Source organism: Mauremys mutica, chromosome 8, assembly GCF_020497125.1.
Source record: "Mauremys mutica isolate MM-2020 ecotype Southern chromosome 8, ASM2049712v1, whole genome shotgun sequence".
Classification (NCBI taxonomy): domain Eukaryota; kingdom Metazoa; phylum Chordata; order Testudines; family Geoemydidae; genus Mauremys; species Mauremys mutica.
In genome coordinates, this window is record NC_059079.1 from 90501964 (window position 1) to 90520875 (window position 18912).

The following is an 18912-nucleotide window of genomic DNA, read 5'->3' on the forward strand; positions in this document are numbered from 1 at the left end:
AGGGTAATTCAGCGGCAGGGCTGGGGCTTGCCGTGCAGAGATGAGTCGCCGCCGGGGCAGGGGGAGCGCGGCTGTGCAGGATGAGCACAAAGGCTGCCTGTGGAAGAACCGCACGGCTCGGAGGCCGCCTTTCTCTCCTCCGGGGAGCGCAGCTTGTCTCCCCAGCAGCCTCCTTTGCCCCCCCGAACGAGGAGGGGAAGTTGCCTTTCCCCTGGGCTAAAGGCATTTTGCGCTTGAACTTTTGGTTGCGTTTAGCTGCTGCTGTACGGCTCCCTTTGCCCCTTCCTAAAAAGAAGCTGGGGCCAAATGAGGAGACCGATGTAGCTAAAATGACGGGGGGAGGGTGAGTGCATCTACTGTTCAGAGCAAAGTTTGACTAGCCCCACCGGAGTTCAGTCTCCAAGATTCCCTTGCCCCTAATCTCTAGAGCAGAGGTTTGGGGGGACCCCGGGAGGTTGTGGTTACCATGCAATAGTGGTTTTCAACCTGTGAGCCGTGGGCCCCTGGGGGGGTCCACACAGATTGTGCCTAAGATTTCCAAAGGGGTCCGCACTTCCCTTTGAATTTGTTAGGGGTCTGCCAATGAAAACCACTGCTCTGGTGCTGCTTCTCCCCAGAATGTGACTGGCAGGGCTGGCGCCCAGGGGCAATGAGGAGGACACCAAAGCCACTCCGGGCTGGAGCAAGAGCCGGGGAAATGCAAAGACAGCAGCAGGAGACGCTGCCGTGCGCCTGCACGGCGGAGCGGCTCAGTCAGTTCCCCGGGGGGCAGGGATGTTGGAGAAACTCTTGTGTCCTCGGTATCTCCTGTCACTGGAAAGGCATCGGGCCCCCCACCTCACCCCTGCGCGGCGAGCGGGCTGGCTGGCACCGCGCGAGCTGTAGCTGTGCTCGTAGCCCTTTAAGAGCCCCGGGAGCTGGGCTGGGTCTGAGCACATAACTCACTGCCCGTGCCTGGGCGGGATAGGCTGCTCCGGCAGGGGTGGGCTGGAAGAAGGAGTCCTCCATCTGCAAACTCTGGCGAGGGGGACGGGGGCAGGGAGAGAGAGAGGAGAGGTGGCAGCGGCTCTGCTCTGCTCTCCCGGCTCAGTGTCTCTGATCGTGGCGGGGGCATTTCTTTTTCACCCCCCTTCCTCTCTGTGCTTGCTCCCTAGTTTAAGGCCTGTCAGCTGTACGTGTGGCAGGAGCTGTGCTGCACCAAGCCCCGGTCTCCAGCTCTTCCCCCTCTTTTCTTTGTAGCCCGGAGGATTATTTGAACATTTCCCTTTTGCTTTTGGGGAGGCCGGATTGCAAAGGACAGAGCCATGCCCAGGAGGAGCATCTTGGAGGTGAAGGTGCTGGACGTGCAGAAAAGGCGAACCCCCAACAAACACTATGTGAGTGTCTAACCCCCCCCCCCCCAATCCCGCCCCCAGATCTGGGGATGGAGCACCCGGTCCCAAAACCATCCCCAGGTCCTTTGGGGAAGGCGTGCGAGGACTTTAAGGTTTCTGACATTCTGTAACTATTTCTAAATTGACCAAAAGTAGCCCTCCCTGGTGCTGCTGGCTGGGAGCCTGCCAACCCTTTCCTTGTGGGACTCAGCAAAGTCCTGAAAGAAAATGCTGGTTACAGCGATAGCTTCTCTAGCAAAGGGGATCTTCTTAGGACCAGGGTAGCTTTTTCAAGTTTTACTGTGTGTAATTATCCACCCTCTTCCTCTCCCTTCCACGTTAACTTAACAGGGGATTCATTGCAATTGCATTATTCTGTTAGTTGCATTTACAATAATTTCTTACTATTACTAGTTATAGTCACTTAGAAAAGAGTTTATTCTTCAGCAGGGAGCTCCTACTTCCTGGGCCGGTGGAGTGCATGAGGGGTCCCCCCCTCCATTTGTGTTGTCTTAACTAAACAAAGGCAGGGCACTGTGTGTCTTTCAGACAGTACTAGTTGTAGGGCCAGTGTTCCCTTTGGCCCTTCTTCGGTTGGGATGGGAAGGGTTACATACTGCTCACCAAGGGGACCTCCTCTCTGGAAAAGTTTGACTTCTTGGTTCCCGACGCACTGACCCAGCTTGGAAGGCGGAGATTCCTGGTACAGAATTGTAGTAGTTTTTTTTTAAAGTTTGTTTTAAATTATAGTTGCTGGAGCAAGTCTGGAGAGCAGCTGCCTCCCTGGCTAGCAAGCAGATTTTGTGATCCCTTAAAGGAAAGTGGTGGCTGTTCAGCCAATTCTCCTATCTCAGTTATGGCCTAAATTGACCTGCTTTACACGGCGCCCGCCTGCTGTACTGCTCCATGCAGATGTGAAGCTAACATTAAAAAATACACATTGGATTTCTATAGCCCGAGAGACAAAGGCAGGGAGTCTTTTTGAATTCACACATCCCATACCCACTGCGTACATTGCTGGCTGTTTGAATCCTAGTCTTGATGTATCATGCCCTGCTCACAGCAACACCGAGCTGTCAGATTCTGCCTGGAGAGCGAGCCTATTGGGAGCACTTGCAGTCCAACTCCTGCCTTATGTCATCACCATTGAAGCAAGATATGTCTATGAATGGACCTCTCGCTCTCTCCTCTCTGATATTCACCTACCTAATGGCAAAGGCCTGTTGTTACTATTTATTTAGCTCAGCAAATGTGCATAATGCTTTACGGACCAAGTCAAAATAAGCCCTTTTGTCCACGGAGTTAGTAATCCAGCCCCAGTAGGGTGTCCAGGCCAATGGCTAATAATGTGCAGGGGATGTAGTGGCTGAAGAAGTCTGCGTGAGAAGGCTAGAAAAAGAGAAAGGCGGGTGGCATGCAGGAAGCTGGTGGCTGTTGCAAGTGTAAGGTTCAGCACACAAGACAGCGAGGAGAAGAACAAGGAGCGATGAGGACTGTAGGATGACATGGAAGCAGAGGTGCAGACAGGGCGGTGGTTTTCTAGCTCCTTGTGGGTTATGAAATGGGAGTCTTCAGTGCCGTATTTGGCAGGGTGCAGATATGAACTGCTTTTGTGGAGCCATTTTGTTGTACTTATAGAATGTGGGGGTTTGTTCCACACTTAACAGCCGTGAGTCCTGATCCATGTGGCTGTTATACAGTCTGCATGGCCTGTTGCTTCCTTCACCAGGTTTGCTTCCATTCATAATGCCCATTTGATAATACCTGTCATGGAGTTGCTTTAGTGCAGATTTTCCTGCTAAACTGGGAGCTCTTTGGGGACAGGGATTATCTCTGTCTTTGTGTCTTGTACAGTGTTGTACATGTCTGTGCTTAATGATTGGCAATGAATTCCCCAACATGATGTATGATTGGTGTGGAAGAGACGTTTCATCTTCCTCTGATATATCTGGCCATAACCACTTCTGGAGCTGGGATGCTGCTGGATTTAGTCCAACCGAGTGTGGGAAATCTACGCAGTGCACAGTGTATGATAGAACTCCAGGCATGCCCCTCGCAGACAAAGCTTTGGTTAATGGTGGGAACTTGCACTCCCAGTGTTTGTGATTTGCAACCCAGTTCCTCTGACAATGAAAGGATGATAATGCTGGAAAGGTACCTGGCAGGCTTGTGTAAGAGAACCTCAGCCTGCCATTAGTACATTCTGTGTTTTCTAGTGGAACTGGCTGCCCTTTAGCCAGGCTAAATGGACTGGTGCTGGTAATATGTCTTTTAAAATCCACCAGTTGCGGAGTTCTGAGTTGCTGTGCTCCAGCTTGTTGTTTTGAAACTGGGACAGACCTGTTTTCTAGCTAGCAATCAAGGTGCTCAATTAAACCTGTTTGCACTGCTTGTCTCCGCCCACGTGTGACTGTGAAGTGAAGCTAGAGGGTTCTGTCCTGGATTCATTGTGAGCTGCCCGTGCCCTGTAAGCTACAGATCCAGGCACCTCCCAGTACCTTGTGGACACTTTATGAAAAAGCCCTGAAATATGATATAACTAACACAATTTAAAGCTGGCTTCGCCCCTTGGCATAACCTTAACGTGGGACAGTCCAGTGATGCGCACACAGTTAATTCTGCACCACATAAGGCACCTCCTATATGATCTAGGCTATGACATTGGGAATTTGAGTGACTCTCTACTTCCACTAATGTGCATTTTAATAATGACTGAGCTGTGACACCCTGGAGTTCTTAGAAGAAATGTCACCTTTTAAAAAGGCACCTCTCTGGGTTACTCTTGCCTATGCTTTGCTAGCGAAGCTACCATGTGGCAGTGAGCAAACAGCAAGGGAAAACCAGAAGTCTTGTAACATAGCTATAACTAAGCAGAGCCAAGCTTTCTTCCCCTGCCCCTGAGTAGGCAGACCCAAACCTTGCTTTGCTTTCTCTCCTCCAGCCCCCAAACTCGCACCTCTTTTCCCCCCTCCTGCCCCCAAACTCGCACCTCTTTCCCCTTCTACTTTGCCTTGACTATGCTTGCTCATCGTACTTGGATGATGCATCATCGTTCCTGGAAAATGTATATGTGAGTGAACTTAGCTTCCTATGGTTTCTGTATTTTGTACTGGGAGATTAGGTAACTATTGAACTTTTCTCAGTTTCTGTCAGCCTGTGGAGGATTCCTGCAAGAGTGTCTAATTCCTCATTCTTCTAGGCCTCTTTACCTGGGGTTGGGAATTCTCCATATCTTTGAGTCCCTGCTTCCCCTCCAGGCTTCTTGTGTGATTGCCACCAGTCCTTCCAGCCAAGGAGTACTGGACAGGGGTTCTTTTGGAACTCATCCAGTCTGTTCTTTCATCATTTTGCCGCCTGCTGTATACATCTACAAAGGGAAAGTCCCAGGGGATCAGATGGAATGAGGAGCACTGGTAACATTCACAGTCTTCCAGCAGAGAGAAATCTTTCGTGAGTTATTGGGGGTGGGAATGGAGATGGGGGCACTTCAGTGGGATTCTGGCTTTGTGGTATGGAAAATTCCCGTCACTACTGTACATGTGCAGTTTGGAGGATAAAACCCTTAATGTGGTGGAACATTCTGCCCTGAAACTTTCTAGCTTGTGAGGAGAATGTGGATGGAAGGCGTGTTCTTTAACCGGTCACTGGTGATTGACTGTGTGCTGCTCATCCACTCATTGCTTCCAGGTTCCCCTCTTTGAACCCAAGTCTCAAACATCCTGTCTTATTCCTCCACAGTAGTTCTCCTTGGATGGAGTTAAGAAATAGTGAAAGCCAAGTGGGCTCAAAGCTGGATCAGAGCCTAGGAAGTGGCTAGAATCTTCTGGAAAGCAGAGCCTCACAGAGCTGTGTTGGTGCTGGAGTGAATGAGAAGAGTGCTGGCCCTGTTTGAAGAGATCAGTAGGAACCAGGCAGATTCACAAAGCCAGTTAATTATATAGAATCAAAGGCTTTATTTATTTATTTTTTTCCAGCAAAGGAGAAGGGGATGAACGCAGCTGAGTCATTTGGCTTTTGACTGTATCTGCTGGCAAACGGCAAATCAGAGCCAACCACAAAGTATACATACTAAACCTTTGCTTCCAAGCATCTCATTTCTGAGCATAAACCTGCTCTTTTCTGACCCCTAAGGCAGTCACTTAGCATCATATATGAGTGTAGAGGAACTCTTTTCCCCCATTTCCAGCGCTGTGATCTGACCTGTAAATGACCCGTGACATTTAGTTTATATCCCCACTTAGATCAAAGACTTTACTTAGCTTGGACAAAGGGGCAATTGTATTACTTGCACCCAGACCACTCTGAGAAACTGGGGATATTTGTTCCCTCAAGAAAGTTGGGTCAAGAAAGGACTCAGTTGGTCTTACTCCCCAGCTTTGGCAGTCTGGAAAGACCTATTTTCTTCAGGTTCCTATGAGGTGTCCATCACCATGGTATCTGAGCACAGTAGAAGGTGCAATGTTGTGCAGTCAGAGACAAAAGCTTCTACGTCCTCAGCCCTGTTTTCCATTTGGCAGAAATATGGTGCCTTCTGTTTTGAAGGTGTCTCCCTTTTTGAAGAGTGAGTCTGTGCTGTCTCATCAGTGGGAGTGAAATAATACTCTGTGTGTGTGTGTGTGTTACGCATCCCTCTGCCACTATCTTAACCATACATGCTAGAGCTGTTCTCTCTCCTGGAAATTTTTCAACCATCCTTCTGCTGTTAGAGGTGACACACACATAGGGTGACCAGATGTCCTGATTTTGTAGGGACAGTCCCGATTTTTGGGTCTTTTTCTTACATAGGCTCCTATTACCCCCCACTTCCTGTCCCAACTTTTCATATTTGCTGTCTGGTCACCCTAGACAGACACAATAGTTTCCAGGGACCAGGGCTCAGCATCCCTTATGGAGTCTTTATATTTCCATCCACCTCTAATCCATCCTGACCCCATGTCCCATCTTGCTGCTGCCTTTCTAGCTAAGGAGGCATATTCATGAGTCACTTCAGAGGCCATCACAGAGTTGGAAAGATCATTGTTGAGTGATATCAGGCACTTCTCAATTTCCTCCCCAAGTGGCTGAGGATAGGATAGGCTAGGCTAAAAAGTGTGGTGCCAGCTAACATTTTTTAATAGTTAAGTGTAGGCTTTAACACATACTAAAATCTAGCAACTTCACTAGGCTTTAACTCTGCCAGTTTAGCATATGTGTGGACATAGCCTTTAATTAGTCTAGCTAGTACGGTATGTCTGAATAATGTGTGTGGACATCACACCTTTAAATCCTAGTCCAGACAAGGCCTGAAAGCACCTGGGCAGTGCAGATGATTCGGAACGAGCCCAGCTGCACTCAGAAGGGCTCAGTCAACTGAAGAAATCCAATCCTGCTTGCATTATGCATGTGTGAAGTGTTGTGCACCTTGATGGGCCCACTCATGAGCAAGCCTAGTAAGATTTGGCCCGAGAGCCAATTGTGGGAGGTGCTTTCCTCTTTCCTGCTCCCCTCTCTGTGGTAAACCCTGGGATCCTGGAAGGCTTTCACTTCTTCAGTGTTACTGAGCTGGGGATTCCTCACGGCACATAGGTCTCCCACTTCTATCAAACTAGCCCTGTTTCCACTAGCAGACAGGCTATGGGGAAAGGGAGAAATGTTGGAATGTTAAGGCCTTGTCTATACGTACAGCACTGCAGTAGTGCAGCTGTACCCATACAGTTGTGTTGCTGCAGCATGTCTGGTGAAGACACTCTATGCTGATGGGAGAGTGCTCTTCCATTGGCATAATAAAGCTTCTGCCGCTCACAAAGGTGATTATGTTGGCAGGAGAAGCTCTCCCACTGACAGACCACTGTGCACATGAGCACTTATGTTAGTGTAATTGATGTCGCTCGGGGTGTGTGTGTGGTTTTTTTTGACATAAGTTATGCCATCATAGGCTATGTCTACACTACAACCTTACTTCCTGCTCCAGGGATATGAGCCCTGCTTTGCCAGCTGTAAAATGGTATTGTGGTGCTGGCATGGCAACTTCTCTTAGCCAGACATCCCTATGTGTTGATATATAATCAGACCATTTGGTTGGCTGAGCATTCCTAATACTTTCCCCTTTGTGTCTGGAAATGGAGGGGAAGTAGCAAAAAAAAATTACCATTTTGCAGAGATTCTTGAGGTTAACTTTTCTCTAAGATGAAGGGGCTGGTCTCACTCCTCAGGCCGGATTGACTGGACTTTACAGCTCTCTAGTCCAGTTTCTAAAGAAGTGACTCCCTTTCATTCATGCAGTGGGACAGTAACCCTGCAGTGACACTTCCATTCCAACAGTGTTGTAAGAGACTCCAGCTCTGTTTCAGGACTCTGCCATTGTGGGATATTGCCAGTGCGTATGTCCTAAGGCTACATTGCAAATCGTAAGAGGCAAAGTCCAAGAGCACAGTTTAAAAATAATCGTTACAAGCATCAGAATGGCAGATTGTCATTCTGCTCTGCTCTGCTCTGCCAAGTCTTGGGTTCTGATAGATGAATGGTTGTGTGTGTTTGTTTTTTTTTAATCTGTAGTTTTCTAGTTGAAATAGGCTAAATTTTCCTTTAAAGGATATTGCCCAGTTTCTTTTTATAGTTCTATTGTTTGTAATACCCTCCTAGAAGCCTAAAAGTAAACTTTCCCTGCCAAATCTAGTTTTCTTCTGTTAAGCAAACAGAGAGATTTTCATTTTAATGCAGCTGCAGTTAACATGTTTTCTAATATCGGTGAATAACTGTATGTCATCACCTCATTGCTTCTTTCGTTTGTACAATCCCCTTCTCAATTCTGTTAGAACTCCTCTGAGGTTATAGTTTTTAAATAGTAAACTCCTGCTGCAGAGCACAAAACAAAACTCTGCATTTTACAGAAATGGTGTGTGTGTTGGGGGGGTTGTTTTTGTTAGATTTTGCTGTAACATAATGATATTTTGGGTTGTGTGTGTACGGGAAGAATCCCACAAAACTAGTGTCCAGATTAGGTGTATAGTTGCAAATTAGACACGCACTGTGTGTGTGTGCATGCACGCACAAGTGCAGTTACTATGACTACCGCTGCAAGCTGGGTAAATGCCCATGCAGATGTCTGTAACTACCTGATTTGCATATGTAGTTACCCATGTACTTTCAGGGAAATTTGTGCATGTACTTTTTGAAAGTCTGGCCCTTGATGTTTAGAATCCATAGGATTTTTTCCCATGTTGTACTAAAAATAATTTAAGGTAAATTATGTTTGGATCTAAAGCCCGGACTCTTTAAAGCTTCAGAAGGTATCTTTTCTGCAAGGTTTCTACCATATACAGTGAACCAGCTACAAGTGGCTTCATTTGCCAAATAAAATGTGCATAACACTAATCTGAAACCAGATCTAGAATTATTAAAGAAGAAATGGTTCAAAGAAGTCAACAAGGGACTGCTGATCCAAAGAATCACAATAACTTATGGGCTGCTCAAATATCTTGAACAGAAGATGCCACCTGCAGAAATAGAAGTGGCAGTCTGGAGAGCTTGTGCCCATTGAGCTTTGAAATAAAGAGAGTGTGGTTCAAACTTGATCAGTTGGATAGCATCCATAGTCACCATGTATAGTTGGATTATTTTTGAACCATATTGGCTGCGTAGCTTTAAAAGGGCATTGGAAGTCTTAGAATCCTCTAGAGAATGACCATACTTACGTGGGGTATGGCTGGAATGTCCTATGAGGAAAGGCTTAAGGAGGGTATGCTTAGTCTGTGGAAATATGTGGTTGAACAGTGACTTATTGGTAAGGAATCCATCTGGGGGTCACGCAGGAAACTAGGATTTTCATTACAGAATAAAAACTGGGAAAGCAGAGGGTTTGATTCTCCATGTTAGGAAAAACTTCTTCACTCAAGGGGTTACTGCTGGCAGGCAGGTTGATCCTGGTAAAGGACAAGGGCAAGGGATGGTTCAAAGGTCCTTTCCATCACAACTTTCTAGAAGGTCCTTTAGCAACTTCCTGTGTTGCCTTCAGCTGTGTCGCCATTGCAAAATGTGACACTTCTTTTCAATTGGCTGTGATGCTGCTCTTTTCCTGTTAGATGTGGTCTCAAGGCAAAACATTTGAAACCATTGGAGCACAGGCTTCCCCCAAAGTTCACGGAGGCTGGACCCATCTTTACTTTCTGTCCTAGTCTGTTGTGTGGTGTTAAATAGCTGCTATGTCCCGCTGCAGTGATCTGTCCATGTCCTTACCTGCCTTCTCCTAGGGACTGAGGCTTAATTAATGTATTAATGTTTTGTGAAGTGCTTTTGGGTTCTGAAAGACACCATAGAAATTCAAAGTACTACTAGTTTTGGTTTCCCTGTCTGTATATCTTAACGCTGACTACCTAAAATACCTTAGCACAACAAAACTGTAAAGGACCACATTCTGCCTGTGGTTACACAGAGTATGCATACGCTGCAATCAGGAGATGTAATTGCAGCACATGTAGGGATACCTGCGCTAGCTTTGATCAAGTTAGCTCGCTAAATATAGCAGTGTAACCGCAGCAGCATTGGGTTAGTTCCCCAGGTATCTGTGCTCGGGTGGCTAGTTTGTGCTGCTGCTTGAGCTGTCACTGCCACATTGCTATTTTTAGCAAGTCAGCTCAGTCAAAGACATACCCTTTGGAAATTAATGGGAAAGCTCTGTGTTTGGGTCTAGAAACAGAAGTAGTTAGTAGCTTTCATGTTAAATTGCAGTTACAGAATTATTTGGAAGAGACAAGGACATTAAATCTTTGAATCAAGGGTCCTGCCCTGCCTTTCTTTGAGAGGAGAGCTCTATCTTTCATCTGTTCCATGTAGCACTGGGAAATGGGGAAACAAGAGAACCCATATGTTTGACCTCTGTGTGACTCATAGCAAACAAACCAGTGCATGTGTCTCGGGACTGAGGAATCTTTGCCTAAAGGGTGAGGGAAGCCCAGGAAGCAGGGTCTCTGATCAGAGTATGCATGCATATGCTTTTCAGACCAGCTGTTCCTTTTCCTTTCACTTGGACAATGCCTCACCCCATCTGGTCTATAAAGCAGCAAAATGTGGAGATCTGGCATTCCTTGGGAGTTAACAGGGCATTGGAACAGGGGTGAATCCAAGCAATTAAGTGTTTGATATATATATATAGTCCAGCAGACTCTGGGGCAAGTGGGCAATTAGATTGCTTTCCCTTGTTGGCATGCTGTGGTACTACTCTCTCCATCCTCATCCTCATCCCTGTCTCCTCCTACTTCTTACTGTGCTGTGCCCCATCTTCATTCCATGGTCTCCTGGTTGCTCCCTACCCCACTATCCTGCAGCATTGACGCTGCTGCTTCCCTATCTCCAGCTAGGTCTAAATTAAACATGAACGTTGAGGATCAAGATGCCCTGCAGTTGTTGCTGGAAAGTATTCCTCTCTGCTCCCCGCCGGTGCTGTCTTTGCCGCCTGAACCAGAACGTCTGTGCTTCTCGCTTGCTTGGCTCATGAAACAGGCTGTGCAGGCGCGAGGGAATAGCAAAGCTTCCAAAGCCAGCCACGCATGCCAGTAAATGGAGCTGTCAGATTGTCTCCCCTCCCCTCTCCTGGCCTGACACCGGCCCAGAGAGGGACCTGATGGGCTTTTCAACTGTCCTGCAGCAGGAAAGCTAGAGAGATCTCCACTTTCCCCTCCACAGCCCTGCACTCCTGCTGTGGAAAAGGGCTCGGAGACCAGTGGACAGGGGCCAAAAGCAAGCAGCGCACAGCCAAGAATTTTCTTTGTTTCCAGTCACCTCCCTTCTCTTTCTTTTCCTCTTAGAATTTTCCTGCTCCTTCATCTTTTCTGTTAACCCCTGCTCTGTTTTGGTCAGTTCTCTCCGCTGGTTTGGTTCCCCAGCCCCTTGTGATTATTTCTCCCCACTGCTTTCTAGGAGTGCAGAACAAGTCAACATTCCCAGAGATAAGGCTGTAGCATTGTCTCCCTGTGTTTTGGGGTCGGGGTGAGGTGAAGGGGCTGATCCCTTTTTTATCTGCTGGAGAAAAAGAGGTGGATTTTTCCACAGAGAGGTTTATTGTATGTAGTGTCTCTCTGGACGTAGGACCACACAGGCTCAAACCCATTTGAAATCACTCTGCAGACAGCTTCTCTCTGATGGAGGTGGTTATATCTGGCTTTGTGTTAGTAACCGTGCTGAGTGTCTGTGGGCCGACACTGACACTCTTACCGGTAGCAGCACCAAACTTCCTAGGAGCCCAACCTAGGAAATTGTATCCCAGGTGTCAGTAGCATTTTCCTGTTTTGTGATGTAAATGATTACTATGCCTCTTGAGTGGCATGGGATGAATTTGGAGGAACTGTGGTGGCCAGTACTATACTGTGACAAATCTGCAGTCACCTGTGACTTCAGAGTGTGCAGCACAGTACAGAGCATGGCCACTCAGAATTTCACAGCAGCCATAGGGAGAGAACATTCTCCCCCCTTCTGGAAACACACAGGCCCCTATCACTTGAACTCAGGAAGAATTACATTAGCAGCATAAGGGCTATGACTCACAGTTGAGCAGCACTGGTTCTGTGCAGTAGAGGGCAAAAGCCTATTTACACACTGGCCAGTTTGTTCATTACAGTATGGAAGCTCTACATTGTAAGAGTCTTGACGGGTGAGGAAGGAAATAGTCACAAGAAACCTCTACTAAGGGCTTTTCTTTACTGCAACGGGTAGCTTACGTTAGTGCACTCAAGTTACTCCACTCCAGCTAGCTACTGTGAGAGCAACCACACTGAGGCCTGGTCTACACTAGGAGTTTGTCGAATTTAGCAGCGTTAATTCGACTTAACCATGCACCCGTCCACACCAGGAAGCTAATTAGTTCGACCTAGAGGGCTCTTTAGTTCGAATTCTGTACTCCTCCCCGACGAGGGGAGTAGCGCTAAATTCGACATGGCTATGTCGAATTAGCCTATGTGTGGACAGAAATCAACCTTAGTAGCTCCGGGAGCTATCCCACAGTGCACCACTCTGTTGACGCTCTGGACAGCAGTCCGAGCTTGGATGTTCTGATCAGCCACACAGGAACTTATGGGCTGCTCCCAAGCCGAGGCGGCCCAGCAGAGCCAGTGGAGGGAGAACCTCTCTCAGTACCAGCGCTCACACAGCGAACGGGAGGAGAGGTGGCATGAGGAAGACAAGCAGGCGACTCAAACGCTGCTTGGACTAATGAGAGAGCAAACGGACACGCTCCGGCGCCTTGTGCATGTTCTGCAGGACCGCAGGCAGGCGGACAGAGCCCCCCTGCAGTGTATCTGCAACCGCCCTCCCCCGCCACAAAGTCCCATACCCCGCTCACCCAAAATAAGAAGAAGGAGGGGTGACAGGGGCCGTGAAAACTGTCACCACACCCCAGCACAGTGCTCAAGTACCCAAAAGCTCATTCCCTAAATTTTGAGAAGTCCTTCCCTTCCAGACTCACCCAAGCCCCAATCCCAGTTTCATCCTCTGTCTAGTTGATTATTAAAAATACTTTGCTGTTAATTACTGTTTCCGTCATGTTTTTGTACAGAAGACTGTGTTTGAAGGGGTGGTGGGGAAGGGGGTTTGTAATTGCATAGGACAGTCACCTTTACCAGGGTACAGACACGGGGGCAGGATCAGCAGCAGGTCACACACACAGTGCAGTCAGTAGGCACCCTGGTCGGTATGGGAGGTGGTTTCCAGGTTCTGTGTGGGTGGGTGGGGGGGTACGTGACTTTGTAGCGGGGGAGGGCGGGTACAGATCTTATGCAGCGGTCCTTGTCCTGGACCACAGAGCCACGCAGCAGGGGAATCTGTATCCGTCCTCCTCCGCAACAAGGTCACATAGCCCCTGCACACAGAGACCCAAAAAGGAGGGATGGCAGGCTCCATTGAAACAACCAGTCCAGCACTGCGGACCGCTCTAGGAGCAGGAGCCTGTCATTCCTCGAGTTTAGAGGCGGTCTTTACATCACCGCACACCCTACCCAGCACAGTCTGTGTCCCAGTTTCAACCCTTTAACGCAAAGTCATTAATAAAGAAATCTTTAAGTAACAATGGAACATGTATTTTATTTTTACACGTGTGTTCGAAGGGGGGAAACGGGGTGAACGGGGTATGTAACTGCAGAGGATAGTCAACAGTAACTGGGCAAAGAAACAGGGGCAGGTTCAGCTTCTCTGTAAAGAAACTGAACGGTCACAGGTCACGCTGCTCGCTGAGGAACCTAACTTTCAAAGCCTCCCGGATGCACAGCACTTCCCGCTGGGCTCTTCTAATGGCACGGGTGTCTGGCTGAGCGTAATCAGCAGCCAGGCGATTTGCCTCAACCTCCCATCCCGCCATAAAGGTCTCCCCCTTGCTCTCACAGAGATTGTGGAGCACACAGCAAGCTGCAATAACAATGGGGATATTGGTTTCGCTGAGATCCGAGCGAGTCAGTAAGCTTCGCCATCTCCCCTTGAGACGTCCGAAAGCACACTCCACCACCATTCTGCACTTGCGCAGCCGGTAGTTGAAGAGTTCCTTGTCACTGTCCAAGGCGCCTGTATAGGGCTTCATGAGCCAGGGCATTAGCGGGTAGGCTGGGTCCCCGAGGATCACTATAGGCATCTGCACATCCCCAACAGTTATTTTGTGGTCCGGGAAGAAACTACCTTCCTGCAGGCGTCTAAACAGACCAGAGTTCCTGAAAACATGCGCGTCATGAACCTTGCCCGGCCACCCGACGTTGATGTTGGTAAAACGTCCCCTATGGTCCACCAGTGCTTGCAGCACCATTGAAAAGTAGCCCTTTCGGTTAATATACTGGCTGGCCTGGTGGGCCGGTCCCAGGATAGGGATGTGAGTTCCATCTATAGCCCCACCGCAGTTTGGGAATCCCATCGCGGCGAAGCCATCTATGACGACCTGGACCTTTCCCAGGGTCACTACCTTTGAGAGCAGTAGCTCAACGATTGCGTGGGCTACTTGCAGCACAGCAACCCCCCCGGTAGATTTGCCCACGCCAAAGTGGTTCGCTACTGACCGGTAGCTGTCTGGCGTTGCAAGTTTCCAGAGGGCTATGGCCACTCGCTTCTGCACAGTCAGGGCTGCTCGCATCCAGGTGTCCTTGTGCTTCAGGGCAGGGGACAGCAAGTCACACAGTTCAAGGAAAGTGCCCTTACGCATCCTGAAGTTTCGCAGCCACTGTGATTCATCCCAGACCTGCAGCACTATGCGGTCCCACCAGTCCATGCTTGTTTCCCGGGCCCAGAATCGCCGTTCCGCAGCATGAACATGACCCATTGCTACCATGATCTCCGCGGCGCGGGATCCCATTCTTTCTGAGAGGTCTATGCCACTCTGAGACTTCATGTCCTCACCGTGCTGCCAGAGCCTCCTCGCCCGATTTCTCAGCAGCTGACTGTGGAAGAGGTGGACGATAAGGTGCGAGGAGTTGACAACGGCCATAAGTGCAGCGATGATCGCAGCGGGCTCCATGCTCGCAGTGCTGTGGCGTCCGCGCTGTCACTGACCAGAAAAGTGCGCGAACAGATTTCCCTCCGGCGCTTTCAGGGAGGGAGGGCAGGAGTGATGGTTGAATGATGACAGTTACCCAAGACCACCCTTGACACATTTTTTCCCCCAGCAGGCGTTGGGGCTCTACCCAGAATTCCAATGGGCAGCGGGGACTGCAGGAACTGTGGGATAGCTGCCCACAATGCACTGCTTCCGATGTCGACGCTTGCCCCGTTAGTGTGGACTCACAAAGTCGAATTAGTGTCCTTAGTGTGGATACACAAATTCGACTTTGTAAGGTTGATTCCACAAATTCAACTTAAGTTGAATCGAACTACTCTTGTAGTGTAGACATACCCTGAGAAACTACATTGGAGCTACTTAGTGATTGGATTAGCAGCTGATGAGTTGTAACTCAAGCTCCTGCGTCCCTACTGCATTTCTTGCTCCAGCCTCAGCACCACCCCAGCTTCAACCCCCCCATGGGCCAGCTAGATTTTTGCATGTGGATGGGAGTCAGGTTAGGGACAAAACTAGAGTGCTACCATCAGCTAACAATGCAGTGAAGATGAGCTCTAAATGTATTGCTGCCCTAAACCTCTCTAACGGACAAGGGAAGAAACACAGTGCTTTGCATTTGGATCTGGCTGTAAAAGTTTGGGGGTGTGAGGCGAGATGCGAGGTTATTCTGATACCGTGTGTGGTGCTCAGGGCCAAGTGATCTCTGGTTTCTGGTGCTGATGGGATTACTCTGGCATGCACAGGTGAGGTAGTGATCACTGTCTCCTATAGATGCAGCTGCAAGTCATTGGCATAGAGTTCTAGTCACTTGGACACTGGGATATCTCAGTGGTGGGCACAGTATAAGAGATGGAGTAGATTGCATATTTCTGCTGAGTCAGTCTCGACAAGTGTCTCCTCCATTAGTAACTGCATGTGGCTCTAATAAAAGATGAAGGAAGTATCTTTGCCTCTCTCTGAAGAAACCAAGGATTGTGCCCAAATGGGAGCATAGATGAGGGACACCCAGTTAACTCATGGGCATCTTGTCATGAGCCAGATGATCACACCTAGCATGCATAGAGTAGATCTTAATCTCACATTTCTATACAGGGACATAGTGAAGACTCCATCCAAGTGTCCTGCTCCTGTTCCCCTCTGAGACCTGTAGTATGAGTTTAGGGACACGAGAACTTCCTAAAATGCAGCTACCCCGAGGCTATGTTTTGGCCCACCGTAGCACAGGTGAGTTTTACAAGTTGGGGATTTGAGCTTTATGAAAAGCAGGACTCAACCCGAGTCCTGTAGGGAGCCATGTCTTTAGCCACCTGATTCTTGGGCACTGTCTAAGAAAGGTACCTCTAAGGGAGAATTCTTGTTACTGGTGCTGTATGTTCTACTGTGACTTGTCTTTTGGCTCAACACTTGAGGGATCCAGCCTGATACGTGGTGCGTGTGCTTTATATCCCCTTTTCAGGCTTAGGTGAGGACTCCAGCAGAGACTCTTAGAGTCAAATGTAATGCATAGTAACCCCAGTGAATGAGTGTAGTTTGGTGTTTTGAGGAGGGACTTGGGAATCAAGATTCCTTGGCTCTATTCTTGGTTCAGTCACTGACTCATTGAATGACCTTAAGCAAATCACTTAAACTGCCTGTCTCCATTAGCTTCCATTTATAAATTGGGGAACATGTCTCAAAGTGCTTTATGGTCTTCAACCACTTCAGGAGTTCGAGGAATATTAATTATCAAATGTGTAGTTTCTGGCAATGCAAAGATCCTGCTCCAGCTGTCTCTAAAATAATAATCCCAGCTTCAGACAATGCTCCCTGGGCGTTTAATTTCTTTGAGCGTGGGGCTGGGGTTGGGGTGGGAATTTGGACTGAACATGCCATGAAGAGACACAATTTGAACTGAATTCCTGATCAAATGCTAAACCCCCCCATTCTCAGTGCTGGACTTTGGGATCGCTTGGCTGCTTCTGATTTTTTCCTTTGGGATTTTCATAGTTACATCCATCCTGCTTTTCTGATGATTCTGTGGCATTGGAGTCAGCTGAGGAAGTTCTCAGTTACTATGTGATGCTACTTCTGGTGGGTACCATTTCCAGCAGACCTAGCTAAGGATTTCCTCATTCTTGCTGTATGCTCCCATTGGGGGGAGAGGGGTGGATCTCCCTCTGGGCTGGAGGAAGGCATTTGATTCACTGTAACTTGCCAGCATGTTTCCCCTCCAGTTGCTAGAGTCATTTCTAACATGATATTTGACTGGCAGCGTTCATTGACAGCTCTGTTATGGTTGGCCAAATTCCATTTGCATCTCTCTAGTAACTTGTCATTTTTGGCAGTTCTCTTCTTGATGTTTTTTTTTTGTCCCACTTTCCACTGTCATGTTCTCATTTTGAGCTCCACCTGGAGGAATACAGAGGGGTGGAAGGGATTGTGTGGGATATGCAGGAGGTCATATGAGAGAGTCTCTGTAGGGACAATCCTGCACTAGTCAGTGGGATGGACAAGATGACTTAATAGGTCTTTTTCCATCTCTCGCTTCTTTGATCAGTTGGAGCAGGCTTGATAGATACAGAAATATCTGTTAGCTGGAAATACAGCCTCAAAGGTTTCTGTTGGCCCAATATGACTCTCACCAGTCTTGTTCAGTAACTTTTAAGAAGTTGGTACCCTTAACTCTGTGCTCCATGGGAGGTTTGGAGGAGCCAAGTCATAGGTGTGATTGTCAGAGGGACCAGAATCTCATGTCTGTCTCGCTCCATTTTATGTAAAAGATTATTTAGCATTCAGCACACAACAGAGTGAGAGCAAGCGGAAGGTCGGATTAGTTAGGCAAGGATCTGGCTGAGCTCTGTTCTGTAAGGTTCACATCAGCTGTGCTACTGAGTGACTTCGACATACAGTGCTCCTCTGCTTCTATATTTCAACAAGGTCCTATTGTGCCATGGTAGCTGCCATTGCGACTTCTAAACCCTTCACAGCCCAGCAAAATCAACATGGAGCTGGAGGGAAGACCTACCCCCCTGTCTTTGGAATGGGGAGTATATCTGAAAAGACAGAGTCCATGCTGCCTCTACTCTAGAATGGATCTGAGGCCATGAACCATCTTGAGCCTATATATAGTGTGTGAGGTGCTGTGCACCCACACCATCTGTTCCTCCTCCTGGCAGGGAGCTTGCCATGACTGGTGGTTTTACAGATCTCATGAGCACAACCTTAGAAGTTCCTTTGCTCTCTTATGGGTCTTGGGGTCCAGTTAAGCTGTGGCGTAAGGGGGCACAACTCTCAAAGTCATGCTTGCTTATGCCAATGCTAGATTTTTGTGCCTGAGCATCGGACTTAATTGAAGTTTAGCACAGCTGATGTATACAGCGGCCTGGATGGGAGGGTGGTGCTGGCGCTTTCTAGCGATATTGGGTTGGGACTGAGGAAGAATAAGGAATCCTTTTCTAAGAAAAAGGAACTGTCAGTTCCCAGGTTTCACAGCATCAGCTAGTTTCTCTCTCTCCTGTGCACACCCTGCTGTTGGCCTGGGAAGGCCTGTAAATATTTAGATCACTAGGACTGTTGCTCTTGGCTACTGGCCATTGCATGTGGTGGTGTTGCAGCCCCCTTCTGGCTTCCTCGCTGTATGCTCTAGTCTCCCCACCCCTCTAGGAAATGAGCAAGTTGGAATTGAGCTTTGGACTCCCCCCGCGCTCTCTGCTGCTTAGCCCAGCTGTGCTTGTCACTGTGGGATGGAGCACTTTGGGTGGGTGCGGAGAAATAGGGGAGAGCTGGTTGCTGTCCCAGTAAGACCGCTCCTTGAGGAGCCTCTGTTTCCATTGGGAAAGGGATGGTGCTAGTTTTGATATCCTGTTTTCATAGGATCATAGAAATTAGGTCTGGAGAAGACCTATTAAGTAATTCTGTCCACTTCCACACCCCAACAAGCCAGGGCACGGTTGTCCTTACTGAACATTTTCCACTGAGTTGAGTTGTCTGCTTCCCTCTCTTCTGTTCCTCGCGTGGCACTGTTGTTGACTTCACTGCGGCTGAGACTGAATCCACTCAGGC

General features: G+C 48.3%; 1 protein-coding gene across 5 annotated transcripts in view; it reads left to right on the forward strand.

Annotated features, from left to right (window-relative positions):
- The window catches only part of SH3PXD2B (SH3 and PX domains 2B), a 125551-nt gene that overhangs the window by 3651 nt on the left and 102988 nt on the right, over window positions 1–18912 (forward strand). For 3 of the 5 annotated variants that reach the window (XM_045027541.1, XM_045027543.1, XM_045027542.1), the window contains exon 2: window positions 1240–1376. The exons of the other annotated variants lie outside the window; for them this stretch is intronic. In XM_045027541.1, the coding sequence (XP_044883476.1) occupies window positions 1305–1376 (72 nt within the window). In that variant the 5' untranslated portion in view covers window positions 1240–1304. The remainder of the gene's footprint in view (window positions 1–1239; window positions 1377–18912) is intronic. 5 annotated transcript variants of the gene reach the window in all.